We start from the raw sequence: 15,581 nt of genomic DNA on the forward strand, positions 1-15,581 counted from the left end.
AAATCATATACAGGGCACATCCGTTGAATGCACAAAGAGCATGTTAAAATTCAAGGTGCATTTAAAAATAGATCCTCTCTTGCCTGGCAACTAAAATGAGGAACCATTTTTTGAAATGGAAATCAACTGAACCTTAATTAAGAAACCAAAGTTAATGGAAGACAATGCACCATGAACTTACCAAAAAATAAAAATTGTCATTCTTCACATATCCTCAGACGGTCTTGAGCTTCAATGCCATAAAGATGAAAAATATCCACTATGTGGATCAAACACCTATAATAACACCTTCTTTATTGTCTATCTACTACTGCATTGTAGTATTTTATAAATTATCTCACAATATTTAATCCAATAATCTCTAGAGAATACATAGGTATAAAAAATATCTGAGAAGAAATATTTGTAACCTACCTTGGTTTTTCATTACTAATTAAAATTTTTACTTTATCAAGGGCTTTTTTGGCCCCTGTAGCAGCAGCTAGCTTGTTGTGAGAAGGACTGGAATGGGGACTGGAGATGTAGACCTTCTTCCCTGAGCTGGCAGGAGCTTTGGAAGGAGAGAAGTCGGAGATGAACACTATTCCCTCACTGGTGAGCACTGTACCAAGAAAAACAGTTTTTATTACAGTAAAATGTAATCTGCAATTTTATCATGGTGTTTTATTTTAATGCAACTTTGGTGGGGAGAAATGATAATGGCTTTAATAATCGCCTACTAGATGGAAAACTCGTAATTCTAGCTAACATGCACCTTCTACTGAAAGGGTAGCAGATGGTCTACTGCAATTCATTAAAATCCACAGAATTCCATTTTTCCAAATTAAGTCTATACTAAAAAAAATACTGTGAAATTATTGGCAGAAACCTTTCGTTTGTCCTCTCATATTTGTTCCATACAGTGAATCTCTGTCATCAACTATTCTTCATTAAGCTTCACAGTACAAACACAAAGCAGGGTTACTGACACTGGCTATATCGCCATTTCTGTTCTCACACAGAGCACTGCTCAAAGAATCATTAAAATCATTATTACTTATGTTGCAGCATAAAAATTGAATCAAGCTGTAAAGAGACAGCTAACATTTTTCTACATGTTTATGAACAAAAAGACTTTTCCAGTTTGAATGGTATAGCAGATAAAAAACACAAATATAAAGCCTCGGTTCTGCACCTTATCTCATTACAGACCAGGTGAGATTAAGCTAAATTAAAGAATAAAATGGTCATTTTCACTATTTCTCCTTATTTTTTTTTCTGCTAAAACATAAATAAATATGCAATGCATCTCCCTGGCACCTGAATTGCTTTTGAAACTGAGAATAACACTGCATTCCTTTTTTACATAAAACAAACAAACAAACAAACAAAACCCTTTACATTCAAGATGCTATGCATTCTTGGTCTACTTTTATCAAACTGGATTTTCTTTCTCAGCATCCAATGCTTCTCTAACTTGTTATGGCTGCTTAACAGGACTTTCTCTACTTGGCTTCCTCCAGCTTGCTCTTCACAAGCTTTCCACCTTTATAAAAATCTCAAACATTTCTTTTCAGACCTCTGACTTCTCTTCCCTACCAATGTCCTCTTTTCCCCTCTCACAACAACATCTTTGAATTTAATATGAATGAAAGACTCCTCTGTCTTTGCCATAAGAATTTTTCCCAGCATTATCATCTCTAATCAATTTCTTTAATCTCAATACCTTTCATTTAACTAACACATTTTTCCTGGTCACATATATTCAGGTCACACCAAACTCTTGCAATATCTCTGGCTGTATTTCTTAGTGTGTGTCTACTTTTCCTCCCCTTAATGTTCATCTCCAGCTTGATCTAATGGTAGTAATATAAGTATTCACGATTCTGGATAACATCAAACAGATATTTTTCTAATTTCTGCCAGTGCAAATTAGCCTGCTGTATTAAAACTGTCCTTTATTACTATTTTATAAACTTACAAGCTAAGTGTGATGGATCAAAGGGGTCAAACGAAAAAGACAGAATATTTTCCGCATAACTTTTCTTCCAAAGTTTGGTGCCTGTATCTGCATTCCACAGTACAATATAGTTAGGTGGATGAACTGCAAGCAGTAGATCTCTAGAAGCATCTTGATTCCACAACCACTGCATGTCTGTCAAGACAAAGAATGAAAAACAGTCAGCTTTGACACTGATTTTCTAAAGTTGATCTATTTCAAAAATATTCTTCTTCTGAGAACACCTTGTCTTTAAAGAAATGAACATTGACTTATGAACATCATGTTTCTACTTCTTGCTCCAAAAGATAAATTCATTTTGCTCCCTGAATTTACATTTGTAATAAGTAACAATGCAGTGGATTATCCATGTCCACACACATGCAAATCCACATCTCAGCTGAAGGATTCAAGTCTTTTCAGTCAGGAAATTTCTATATGATACAACACACTGTAGTATGCAGAACTATCACAGAGTCACAATGAACAGAACAATACAACACCCCAAAATAGTATTTAAAAACTGAAATAGTGTCAGCGTTAGATATGGAAGAAAATGCATTTTCTACTTAAAATAATTTTAACAGAGAGTCCTGAGTTCAAAAGTAGAATGAAAGCGACCGTACCACACCTGTACACAAGTACATCGCCTAAGTGATATGGTTAGTCTGAAGAGGTAAGCTTGCCGACTATCACTGCTTGATATCACCAAACAAATACTTAAGATAAACAGCTATATTACGCTACATCAGTCAGAAGAACCAAAGGTAGCTACACTAGTAAAACTGTAATGAAACAAGTAAATTCTTTTTCAATTGGAGATCAGGTATTCTGCCCCATACTACAAAGTATTGCTTCACCTTAGCACCTCTATACCTATATCAGAGGCATTCTGGTTTTAGTCTATACGTATAATGCTTCAATATTTCAAAATATTATTCAGGTATATAGCCTGACAGTACATATAGTTACCAAAAGAAACGTATAATCAAAGAGGGGTGCTCAGATGCCCTCTGAAAATTTCTGCTTCTCTCTTCCCATACCCTTTTGGTAATCTTCATTTAGATTTACTTGCCAGATGAGAATAAATCTCCACTGCTTGAACACCTGGACAATGTGCTCTAATCAGGACAAGTAAAAATAAAGCAGAGAGAAAAGAAGGAAGGCAGGCAGAAATGACTTTCAAACTAAAATAAAAGCTGCAAACAAATCTGAAATTTTGCAGAATATATAATACCACACAAATTGAGAACAAATTTAGTAAGATAAAATTTTCACATGCTATGTATAATAAAATAACATCAGGACGTCATAAAAATGCATATAAATCATTTGCATGAAATATCAATTACTTCTGAGATATTTCTAAGTTGATGAGAAGAAGAAACAGTTATTCAAATCTTCATAGACAATGGTTTTCAATATGCAATTTTCTCTTTAAAAAACGAACACAAAAGACACTCAATGGAATGTATAATGTATTTTCAAAACTGTGTACACAAAAACTGTGTAGCAATGCACACTACATGGGACAATATACCAGATAATGGAAAGGGATGAGCAGGCAATGAACAAAGCCTCACCCTCAGTCCAGCTCCCACCACTGCACAGCCTCACCAAGTCATAATTTAAAGCAACATGCTGTAAAGAAGCTAAGGATGTGGAAAAAAAAACCTTTTCTCCTCAGACATTTTTCTGTTTGTCAACTCAGCTTTCTTTTTTCAGATCTGGTAAGTGTTTCTCATTGGGTTTCAGAAAGGCAGCAAAAAAAACCCTTCAGCCTTTTGTTCATACTGTGTGTACCCACACTGTTAACTCCTTCTCCACCAAATGAAGGCTTTGGATCAAATATAGAATGACTTACAATGAAGCACTACTTTTCTTGTCACTGAAGCAGCAAAGCTCCAGCTTTTATCCTATGAAACCTTTGCAGACAACATACAAAGAGCTGACAGATCACTCCAGTGCTGAATCTCTGCATTTCCACTATTTTCTACAGGCTTGCAGAAAACAGTCAGAGGCTCAGAAGAAGATGGAAAGTAGCTGACAAGCTGCTTTTGTCATAGGCTATTGGTAAATAAAACTAGGGACTGAGGAAAAAATACAATTTTAATTCTGTTGCTTATTGATTTTTTCCCCACCCAATAGAATTACACACTGAAAGGCTTCCACTAGGTCTGCAAAAGTTGGGGGGGCAGGGAAACCTTCATAGGGCATGGGTAAAACCACATTAAACATTCAATGACTCAGTGTCAGGGATAAGAAACAACTTATAACACAAGAAAATGTTAATAACATTAATTGCACTTAAAGAAGAATAAATATTCAGCATCCTACTATATGACTTACAGGTAGTGTTACTATACTGTACCTACTTTCCCAGAGTTTATAAAAATAGAAGCATAATGTATAAAACTGATTTTGTAAGGGGTTTTTCAGATGACAGAATTCAAAATAAAACAGGAAAAATGCAAAGGTCATGGTAAGTTTTTTAAAAATAGTCCACATAAACTATAAATTAATTTTAGAAAAATCACTATCGTAGGGTTTTTTCTAAAGGAAAGGTAATCTAAGTTTTACTTCAGAAATAATTTGCAGATATGTTGCTAATAGACAACAGCAGCAATAAACAAAAAATTCACCATACACCCAGAGCATGTAAATGCTGCTGCACCTGTAGAGTTATCCTTCCCAATTGACTTCAAAATAGCTGGTCTAACGTTGACTGCAGTCTAGTCCCAGCAGCAGCTCAGGTATTGGAAACAGTCCAGCCACAGTAGCATGTCCTTTACAAAGCTAACCGGTACTCTAGCCAGCTCTTGGAGAGATCCGTTGTAAGTGTTTCCAATACGCAGAAAAACGTTTATCACAAGTCTGTCCCTCCCAAATCAAGTGTTGCGATAGTAGAAGAGTAGTACTATCAACTACAAACTGCACCAATTAAAGTGATAATAAAGATGATAATGGATATCTGATGTTACTAGGAAGAAAGTCTAGATCTTTTGACTCCCTGTTCTAACCACTACTACAATTTCTGTACTGATGAAGTACAAGATGCTAACTAATGAAAGCGAGCATTCACCCCACTAACGGAAGAACACAAACAGAAGCCAGGAGAAATATTGCTCTTTTCCCACCTTCTCTTAGTTGTGTTATATCAGGTTAATGGCTAAATTTTCTGTTCTCTCCCCTTTAAGCCCAATTAAAATACCACTACCTTCTATGCCAGGCCAAACTTCTAGAGATTTCTACCCTAGCATAAGTGAGCATAAATTCTCTATAGCTTCCAACATCAAAAATGATTAGGCTGTTTTTCCCCCACTTCTTTCCTACTTCCTCTCAAAATTTGTGAAATGTGTACATTTTTAAAAGCTAGAGATATGTTGAGAATAAGCATATGCTGAAACAGTCTTTTTTTATGCAAACAAGATAAAGCATCTTCAAATACCCAGCTGCCCCAAACTGTTCAGGCAGAATTTCTTGGGTACTTTCCAAACCATCCCAGTTGCACTGGGCAACCATATATAAAGCAGAATCATAAGAAGCAAATGCCACTAGTAAGCTATCTTCCTAAATGAAAGCAGAAAACATTTGTATCCATCCAAAACTTACTTTTTCTCTTGACTGTTCAGTTGCTAATTCTTCACATTTATCTCTATTATTGCTACCTATGCATAGAAAAGCATCACTGCTCCCATTAACTGCCAATTGCACAGATGCTCAGAAAAAAAACAACTTCTCTTTATGGTTACATTGCAAATTTATGTTATAAGGCTATTATTTCTAGCTAGCAGTAGCTATGTAACGAATCATCTAAATAATTATCAAAGTAGTCATTATCAAAGTGCACAATCAAAACTCTAACTTACAGTAATGCAATGCTGTAAAAATACTACACCTCTACAAATGGCACTAATATTCAGATGGAGTGCAGGCTGCTCTAGATCTCCAATTCAAAAACAGGAAGATGTACTTGACAGTTACTTTTATGATTTCAGTCAGTAACATTAACAAAAATAGTTTGCAACTTTTTGTCAAAATAACCTAGAAGATACTACCATAATGAATTAACACAGCTTCACTCTGGGAGACATTATGTCTTACACAGAAGATGAGTAAATAAACGTACAGAAGGTGAATAACCCCAACAGTAAAACTCAATGGCAGAACTAGGCATAATTTATAAATCCTAGCTGACAGACTTTTACCTAAGGCTTCCTAAAGTAACTTCCATACAAACATCACCGATTATCATTACCTTGAATTGGTTTTGCATGTTCTTGTATTTCACAACGAGCTGTTCCTGTTGCCACATCCCAAACAATTATTTTTCCAGTAGCATCAGCAGAAGCTAAACGTAAAGAATATGGAGAGCCAATATTGTGATGGTAGTTTTCTTTAGCCCATTTAACCTGAAGATACAGATGAAAACTGGTCAAAGGCTAAATAACTCATCAGTTAATGATGTCTGTGTAAGCATATATTTAAGAATTATCATTATGCAGCACTACCTTGAAAAATCAATTAGATTTACAACTGAATTCAGAAAACTAGCCACCGTTTTGCTACATCTACCCTGGTATGACGAGGATGCACCTCAAAAAGCATAGCTGAATAAATTAAACAAAACATTACATAGGTATAGTAAGCAATCTTAAAAAAGTTCTAACTACAAAGCTAAAGCATATTTCTACCAGAATCGCTAAAAGAATTCCTGGGAGAGTCTCCTCTACCTGCAAATTTTAATTTTGTAATTCCTGCTCCCTAATGTTCAAAAAACAAACAAACAAAAAAATTTCCTGTGAGAGCATCTACATGTGAAATGTAAATATATAATACTAAGAAAAGCAATACGAGAAATCTACAAAGCTATTTCTTCCTCAGTTAAATAGATATTACTTCCAAGCAAATACCAAGCATGGAAAATATCAATTCCCAAGGGTGGAGCTGTCAGCAGTTATGAACACTAAAAAGCGAGAAGTCTTAAACAGAACACGTGCAGCTCTAACACTCTTAAGCTCTCCTTCCTCATTGCAGTCACACTGTGCTCCACCAGAGTCCCTGGTCCTCTCCTAGAAGGAATTATTGTCTTACTGTGTTGACCATTGCCTCTCCATCCTGACTCAAAAATACAGCAGCATTAGCCAGAAACAGGGGTGACAACTGCTTATTTTTCAACAATCTGTGCCCTGCATCTCACCAAATTCAAAGAGCAAGATTACCCCTGTTTCTTAATATATCAGAATAAATGTACATTTCATTCCTCTCATTTTTGGAGATGAATCAAAAAATTATTCCTATAATCACATTTTTTTGTAAAAGTACTCTCCTAAGAGGAAGTACTTTCCTAGAGTCTACTTCTCTTAATAAAGCACCAGATGGTGGGTTCGTAAAATTCTCTTATAAATTACATAAAGACTGTTTGGACTTTAATGTTTGGTTTTCTACTAAAATGAAGTTACTTCTCAAAACTTGAAAATGTAGCTGAAGCACATCAAATTGATGGAACAAACTGATTTTGATACAACCTACTGTTTAACCTAAGTGAAAATTTTAAAACAAAGTTGTCACTACAGCACCTACCTCCTTACTGCAAATATTTGGTATTTTTTATAAAATTTTAGACACTGGAATTTATTTTTTTATTCACTGTAAAGGCTACCCTGAGGATAATTAAGGCCAAGGATAAGGCTTACCCGAAAAAGGTGCCAAAGGCAAGCAAGTTCCATATAATATCAAACATTCATAGTGATTTAGAATAATAATATACACATCATAATCAAGTAATATACCTTAAAACACATATATCTCACCTTGACAACATTAGCTTTGTGTCTTTCCAAAACTTGTAAAGTCTGAGCAGTACTGGCATCAACTATGAGCACAAGAGAATGACATCCATATGCAATCAAACCTTGCCAACCCCTAGAATAGCATACAATATCATCAAACAGGCAAAAATAACAAAAATCAGTTCACATCCATAACAATGCTTGTTTTGGTAAGATGAATTCGTACTACTAGACACAAGTATCAAACAGTAAAAGCCACTTAGTAACATAACACCCCAAAGCACTATGAACTGCAATTCCAGCACCACCTACTGAACCATTTGCTGATGTAATCCTAAAAAGCCACAAAGTATCTCTTTGTGTTTACCTATAAACATTCCCTTTTGTAAATTCTTAGATTTAATAAATGAACAAGCTGATAAGTTTTTTTTTTTTTTTTTTTTTTTTTTGAAACAGTGCATGAGTGGTTACAGAAATCACGAAAAATCTGTTGAGGCCTATTCGACCTCACAAGTTGACGACAATCATACAGCTGTGGTGAAGACTAAGCAAGGGAGAACATCAAGGAAGAAAATCAAAGAGTAAAAATAGAAGAGAGAATTTCAGGCAATGTTCTTTGAGAGGTGACAAACTTAAAGGTCATAGTTTTTAAAAAGTTTTAATTTCTCTGCCTCAGATTCAGCAGCCTTAGGTTAATGTTTCCCAGAACAGTTGGGTGAACTTGTCGATAAATATGAAAACCAATGTATTTATGGTTTGTATACTACTCAAAATGTAACTGAAAAAAAGACCAATATTGGAAACCAGAAGAAGCCACTCAAATCTCAATGGTTTGTTACATCAGCAAGTCCTTTACAAGTCCAGAAACAAATATTACCAGAATAAAAATAAAATAAACCCTTCTAAAGACCTGGCTTTGTCCTTGCTTGGGAACCGGGCAGCTCAAACTCCACTGCTCCCTGCCTATGCTTTGCTGGCCTCTGCAGGAACAGAGAGGGCAGAAGAGGAGAGGGGGCTCTCGTAAGTTTGCCCAGTGCCTAACAGTACTTGTACGTAAGCCTCAGCTTAAAGCTTTTAACTACGGGGCCCTCTGGCTAGCAGGAAGCTTTGCAGAGACGCCGGGCCGTCCCCGGGCCCAGGCCGACCGCCCCGCCCCGGCCCGGCCCGGCCCGGCCCCTCACCAGTCCGCCGCCCCCCTGTTGGGCGCGCTCAGAGCGCCCGTCAGGGTCCGCGCCGACAGCTTGATGTTCACCGTGAAGGGCTGCATGGCCGGCGGGCGGGGAGCGGCAGTGCCGAGCGCGCTCCGGCTTTGCCCAGCGCCGCCGCCGCCGCCGCGCAGGAAGCGCCGCCGCGGCGGTGCGTCGCCGGTCCGTGCCGCCGGGCTCCGGGTGGGCCCCGCGGCGCCAGAGCGCGAGTTCCGCGCGGCCGCCGGGCGCGCCGCCGCGGTGAGGGCCCGCGCTGGGCCTCCTGCGCTGGCCGGGCCAATTTCTGCCGATGCTGTAGCCCGGCTGGCACCGCCGGGCCTGGGGCACGGAATTCAGATCCTCCCTAAGTTCCGATCCTACAGCCTGGGCACGGAAAGCACCCGCAGGGATCTCCTGGCCTCAGCCTGCCTCTGCTGAACGCCTCTGGGAAACGATGTGCCTCCTCCTAGTCCGCAAACACAACACCAAAAGTTACGTAAACACAAAAATGTCCAGCTGTTCCCTCAAAGGTTCCCATCTAAAGAGTATCTGTCAAAGTATCTGTCACATCAAAACCCCTTCGTGCTGGATCTCTGGGTGCCTCCATGCTGCAGCACCAATTACTGGATCCAGCTAACTTTTTTCATCACACTCATTTCTTCTCCAAAGTTACCTGCTAAATAGAGAAAGGCAAGAGCAACAGCTCTGTTGCAGTAATCACAGTGTTGCTGCTCCTTCGCCCAAAACGGACAAAACCCTTTCACCATGAGGTGCTGAGTCCTACCTTGTGTTACCCACGCTCCAATCTGCTCATTTTCCAAACTGTCCTTCCTGCTTGGCAAAGACATCCAGACAGACATACCCTAATGCAAGAACAATACACAAGCACACGTTGTGTGTTTGCGCAGGAACGCACCAAGCTGCAAAGAACTGAAGCATCTGGAATTTTTCAGGCAAACTGGAACAACAAAATTTGCCATTTCTTTGAAGTTATATTTCGTGATCCCTGCCAAAACCTAGGAACAGTCAGCAGACACCATGTGCTCAGTTTGTTTTATATGGTTGTATTGAACATAAAAAAAGGTTGGAATTCCAGTATTTTTAATGAACTGGAGGAAGCTATATACATTCTCTGTGCCACAATGTTAGTAAGATGGCCAGATTCAGATAGTTTCAGGCAAGCTTTCTTGGTTTTAGTTGACATGTGTTGTTTGCAGGTTTTGCTTCTCTTCAAAATAGGGATGACTATTAACTGTTTGACTGATATTTTTTGTAGTGAAAAAGATGCCACTAGATGGCCAGAGTTGGCAAGATCCTAATGTCGGCTATATGTTTTTGAAATGCAGTGGTGCCAGTTTGTTACAAAAAGTGCAGTAAGGCTTGTTCTTCTTTTTTCTTATCAGTCACAATTGAATTTGTAAAAGGAGGAACTCAAGAAACTACCTGCAGCTGATGTCTTTTCCTACTCTCTTCTAAAGAAATTTGCCCTTGAGACACAGTACATGACTCAATGCAGTTTTAAGGCAACCGTTTAATGCTGGAATGCCTTCCCTCAAAATCTGATCCCAAAACACATCTCAGTGTTCGCAGAAATATAAGATTGGCTTTGTTCCTTCCTCTTTGCCACCAGTTGAAGGCAACACCTCAAGAGATCAATTCTGCAAGACCTTGAGCAACCACTAATCTCATTAATTTTAAGGGTTTTTGTCTATTCTGTATTTTTATTCAGTATTCTTGGGCATCATGTTGCTATTCATGTTTTAGTTTTTTTTTTTTTTTTGGTAGTTTGCTTGGTTTGTTGGCTTGCTTTTTGGCAGTATTTTGAGGGGTGGTTAAGGGGAGGGGTGGTTAAGGGGGGGGGTGGGTTGGGATTTTTTCACACAACAGAAGCTCCTTTTCCTTGTAAGTTTTCCATCCATTTTCTTGACCTTGGAAAACCAAGAGTAAATGAAATGCCTAAGAGTACATTAAGGTATCTGAAGATAAGAAGAAAGGTACCAGGAGAAGGGAGAGACAAAAGGAAGTGATGACAGTGTCAGAAAAATAATGGGTTGAAGAACTAAGAATGTAAGAATGGATTAGTTTTCTGGGCCAGATAGTGGAATGAAAAACATTTCAGAGTGCATCAATTCTCTCTCTGAATACATTATCAAGATTCTTCAAAGAGAGGAAGAGGAGATAAGGAAGAGATTTGTGACAATGATAAGGGTCACTGGAAGAGCTGAAATAAATAGGAATATTGTGAGATGTCTGATACGGAAAAACTGTCAAAGGGCAAGATGTGCATTGGATGGACTCTGTGTGATCTCTTTGTTCCCTGTAGCTCCTCCCTAACACAATGAGACTGAGACACAGTGATGGATGTGAACCAAAACTAGAGACACCAACTATTTCTAAGCTGGTCAACCATATACACTCTAAAATCAAGGCTGGAGAAAAAGGGAGTGATGCTGTTATTCCAAATGAGAGGAGGTTGAAGGACTCTGGAAAATATTGTAAGAGAAGGGTAGTGACTACAGGGATAGTTACTTGATAATAATATTTCTTAAGAAATATCTTTGAGCTCTGTTCTAGTAAAATCAACTCAACATCCACTCATCATATCAATAAATAACCAGAACTGTGATTTTACATAGCTTTAGGCTCATGATTCTACATAATGCTGATGTGAGTTTGAGCAATAAAAAATGGCACCAAAATATAGATATACACACAGTCTTCGTCTTTTTATCTTTTATATATAGTAATTACTGCAGGAGTAATCCTTGTGAAAGCTTCTGAGACTTCCTTAATTTCCACGGCCTTCAGCTAGAGTTCATGGGATCTACCAACATACCACAACAACTGGGGAATGTGTTATGTTACATTCCATTATACAAAGCTGTATTTGAAATCAGGATATGTAACTGGTAAGGATAGGTCATTTAGGCTATTGGGCAGAGTTATGTTTGCATTACAAATCATATTGCTGTTACCCTACCATTATCATTTCTGTTCCAAGTATTTAAGATTTAAGTGTTCTCTGAATTAAGTATCCATTGTTAAACTGAGGGAGCAGGAGTAATCCCATTCTCAGATCTATCAGGACTTGGAGAATTAGATTCTCTTTCAGCAAAGTACTCCTAAGCAACAAAGAAGTGTGAGCAATCACATACTTATTCAGCAAAGCATGCCTGTATACCAAAACACTTCAGATATTTCTAAAGCTGCACTAAAGAAAGGGGATGCAAACATCTCAAAGCATCCCTGAATTCAAGTGGAATTCAATAGTGAGCATTAGTGTTGATAACGTTTTTATTTAAAATCAAGCAAGTAGGGAGTTTTTTGCAAAGAAAGTGCATCTGAAGTCAAGACTAATCTGATCACAGCCTAACTTTGTAACCCTGAGATCTTTGCATTTCATTTCATAATTTCAGAAAACGATGATAGAAAAGGTGTTTATGAAAAGATTCTATTGCTGAGACTAAACCGTTCTGCTGAAATTAACACAAAATCACAAAATGAATATACAAATTTCAGAATCTGAAATGTTTCACTCCTAGAACCCTGTCAGTTTTATGAGAAATCAGATGCTTTTGACCAGAGCCTCAATTACTTGCCTCCTTATGGCAAATGCTATAACTCAAAAGTTCAAGAATTACCCAGGAACTCTTTTTTCAAGTGAACACACATAGCCTAATCCAGTTCTTCTAAAACTGCTGGGCATATATATGTGAACTTCTAAGGCAGTAGATTCAGACTGGAGCAAAATAAGAAGAGAGAGCCTGTCTGCAGTACAAAATATTTGAGTACTCAGAAAACAGTGAAGTCTACTGTGCTTAACTAACTCTCTGCCATATTTATCTGTCAACTGTTAGCTATTTCATTAAGCTATTCAGAAAAGGCAAAAATAGCAGGTATTTCCAACAGGCCAAAGAAGAAATATATTTACACTGATTTCTTACTCAAAAATAGAATCTTGCCTCCAACTTCTTAGTTCTCTGATACAACCGCAGTGCAGACACTTTATGGCAAAGCTTTTACTGCTTGGTGGAACGTAGGCCAGAGAACAGAGCTCCAAATCTCTGCATCTCCCAGCCTAGGCTGCTGGCACAGCTGCTAAGCTGCTACATGGCCCATTTTGTTTCGCTGCGTGTGAAGTTGATCCTCTAGAAAACACTCTGGGACAAACCGCTTACTACAAGGCACTGTGCTGCCTTCAAGATAAGCAGGGCATTATCATGTGCTGACATCCACATTGCAGATATAGCTGTAGTCCTTTAGAAATTGCCTGGACCCTTACCTTAGGTTTCTGTCCAGCTAGTTTGGAGGCGAGATACTTTTGCTAGCATTCAGATATGGGTAGGCCTGCGAGTCTGGAAAGCATGGCTTTTCTGAAACTGAAATATTCACAGGACCAGCTGTCACTCAACTTTTTGGCAATGAGAGTTTCATGGAAAATAAAAGGCAAAGAGAAGTACAGTGAAAAGAAAGATTAAAGAAAATATCAGTTTTTCTATTCAGATAGCTGATAATTGGAGTAAATTATTGCTCATTTTCCAGTAAAGGATGGTGAGCCACAAGCATGAAAAAAAATTCTTCAGCACTTACCAGAGTTTGTTTAGGATGGTACACAAACTCACAACTTGTCCATCTTAAGTGGAACGTCCACCTTTACTAACAGATAACAGTGTCACCAGCTACAGATCTCTATGAACAGATATTCATTCTACTATAGGCAAGAACAAAACCATTTTCAAAATATTAATACCTTGTTACATTCAGACCAAGGACAAAAGACTGTAACTAAATAGCAAAATGAAATAGGAAACAAAAAGCATGATCCTAAAAACAGGACTAACGGTCTTTTATTCTCTATTTAAAAAGACAGAAAAAACAAGTGCAATTTATTTACCATAAAACATCTTTCACCGAAGTACAGAATATTTTTCTGCATTTTTTTGCATTTTGTCTCTAGTGATTATGCAATACCCTAGAATGAAGCAAAAGTATGGTGTACATATATGTTGAAGATTCGCAGATGATTATCAGTACCTATTTGAAATTTATTTCATGTGAAAGCCTTTATTCAGTGAAATTACTACATCACTCAAACTCTATGATCCTTAGCACTGCAGATACGCATTTTGCATTGTTTTTCTGTACCTTTTGCTGTTATTTTTTGGTAATAAAATCTACTTTTTTAGCAAATAGAGAAATAAACTACTGAGTCAACTTTGGTAAGATTGCTCACCTGCACAATAAAGCAATATTGCTTATTACAAAGGAGGGGTGTTGTGATACAAAACCAACAGTTCCTCTCACATACTTCCTGGTATCCAGCTGGAGCAAAGATAAGAAATCAGACTTTAGCCCTGTTGAGACACGTATTTTAAAATACACTCAGCAGTCACTTATTCTCTCCTTGCTTGCCATGATTATACTGTGTTTTGCTTGTGGATGGGAAGGGAGGAAGTGCAGAAAGTCTCCCACTTAAAGCAAACTCTGATGGAAGGGTGAGAACTGAGTTAATGTAGCAGCAACCTCCTCAGAATGATCCCAGTGGAACAAGTTGTTTTAAACATTAATCAGGTTGAAATACATGCTCTCAGATTGCCAAAGGGATCACTAAACCTTGGTATCTCACAGCACTGAACAGGTAAACATGGTTCAAGAGTGGCTTAGTCCTGTATCAGCTGTTTTTCAGTTTGTAATCCTGCTGGCTTAGTCAGCTTCCTTTCATTCAGCAGATGTTCCCTGACTGTCCCATCCCATCACCTGGTGCTGTGCAATAGCATCAGTTTCAAGAAAACTTGAAAAAGTTTGCTGTTCCAGTTTGCCTGAAAAATTCCAGATGCTTCAGTGCTTTGCAGGCTTTTCCCTAGCCTTCAGCATTTCTCTTTTTTAAGGGTCCCAAAAGATGATGAAATGCAGAATAAATTATGATTTTATTCATAAATTAAACAATTTCTATATCATCAGTTTTGTTACCTTCTTTTCTGATTTCAGCCTATCCCCAAGTATCCATGACATCTCTAACACAGTCATTGAGAGGCACTGGCCTTTATGTGTTCTTTCATGATCTTTCTTTGAATACTCTTGCTGATGAGCATTCACCCATTTCTATGAAAGGTATTACTACAGCAGAGTTCATAGCTGAGGCGATATCCTCTCTGCTGTTGTTAAAGAAAATTTTCATTAAATGTAACTGTTTGGATTTCAGATGCAAGTTCAGGAAATCTCATTTTGGGAGATTCAGAGAATAATCAAACTATGATTCTTCTCTTGTGTCTGGCAATAGTGACACTGGAAGCTTTCTGACAGGGCTTCTTTCAGCCCTTTTCAGGGCAAACATCTCATCCCACTGGTATACATTGCTGATGTGCAGCTCAGTATATGTCTGAGCAGACCTGGAACAAGATATGAGAACAACATGAGAGAGAATGAGCTTTGTACTGCTGTATTGCTGTTGGTTTTGTGTGACTCACACTATCCATAATTACTGGAGATTTTGTGCGTATGAACAGTGCATTGTGTCCGCTATCTCTTTAAAAGGTGGACACACATATTTCCCTCTTCTGTCCGGCTTGCATAGGTTCTTGTGACAAGAAAGTCAAAAACTACTTCGGAGCTGGAACAATACAGTGT

General features: G+C 38.1%; 1 protein-coding gene across 2 annotated transcripts in view; it reads right to left on the reverse strand.

Annotated features, from left to right (window-relative positions):
* Positions 1 to 9,112, reverse strand: part of WDR11 (WD repeat domain 11) — a 41,983-nt gene extending 32,871 nt beyond the window's left edge. For both annotated transcript variants that reach the window (XM_062580326.1, XM_062580325.1), the window contains exons 1-5: positions 8,952 to 9,112; positions 7,792 to 7,903; positions 6,237 to 6,390; positions 1,961 to 2,134; positions 415 to 601 (exon numbers count right to left, since the gene is read on the reverse strand). In XM_062580326.1, coding sequence (XP_062436310.1) covers positions 415 to 601; positions 1,961 to 2,134; positions 6,237 to 6,390; positions 7,792 to 7,903; positions 8,952 to 9,037 — 713 coding nt within the window. In that variant the 5' untranslated portion in view covers positions 9,038 to 9,112. The remainder of the gene's footprint in view (positions 1 to 414; positions 602 to 1,960; positions 2,135 to 6,236; positions 6,391 to 7,791; positions 7,904 to 8,951) is intronic.
* Between the last annotated feature and the right edge of the window lie 6,469 nt (positions 9,113 to 15,581).

Source organism: Rhea pennata, chromosome 7 (assembly GCF_028389875.1).
Source record: "Rhea pennata isolate bPtePen1 chromosome 7, bPtePen1.pri, whole genome shotgun sequence".
Taxonomy (NCBI): Eukaryota; Metazoa; Chordata; class Aves; order Rheiformes; family Rheidae; genus Rhea; species Rhea pennata.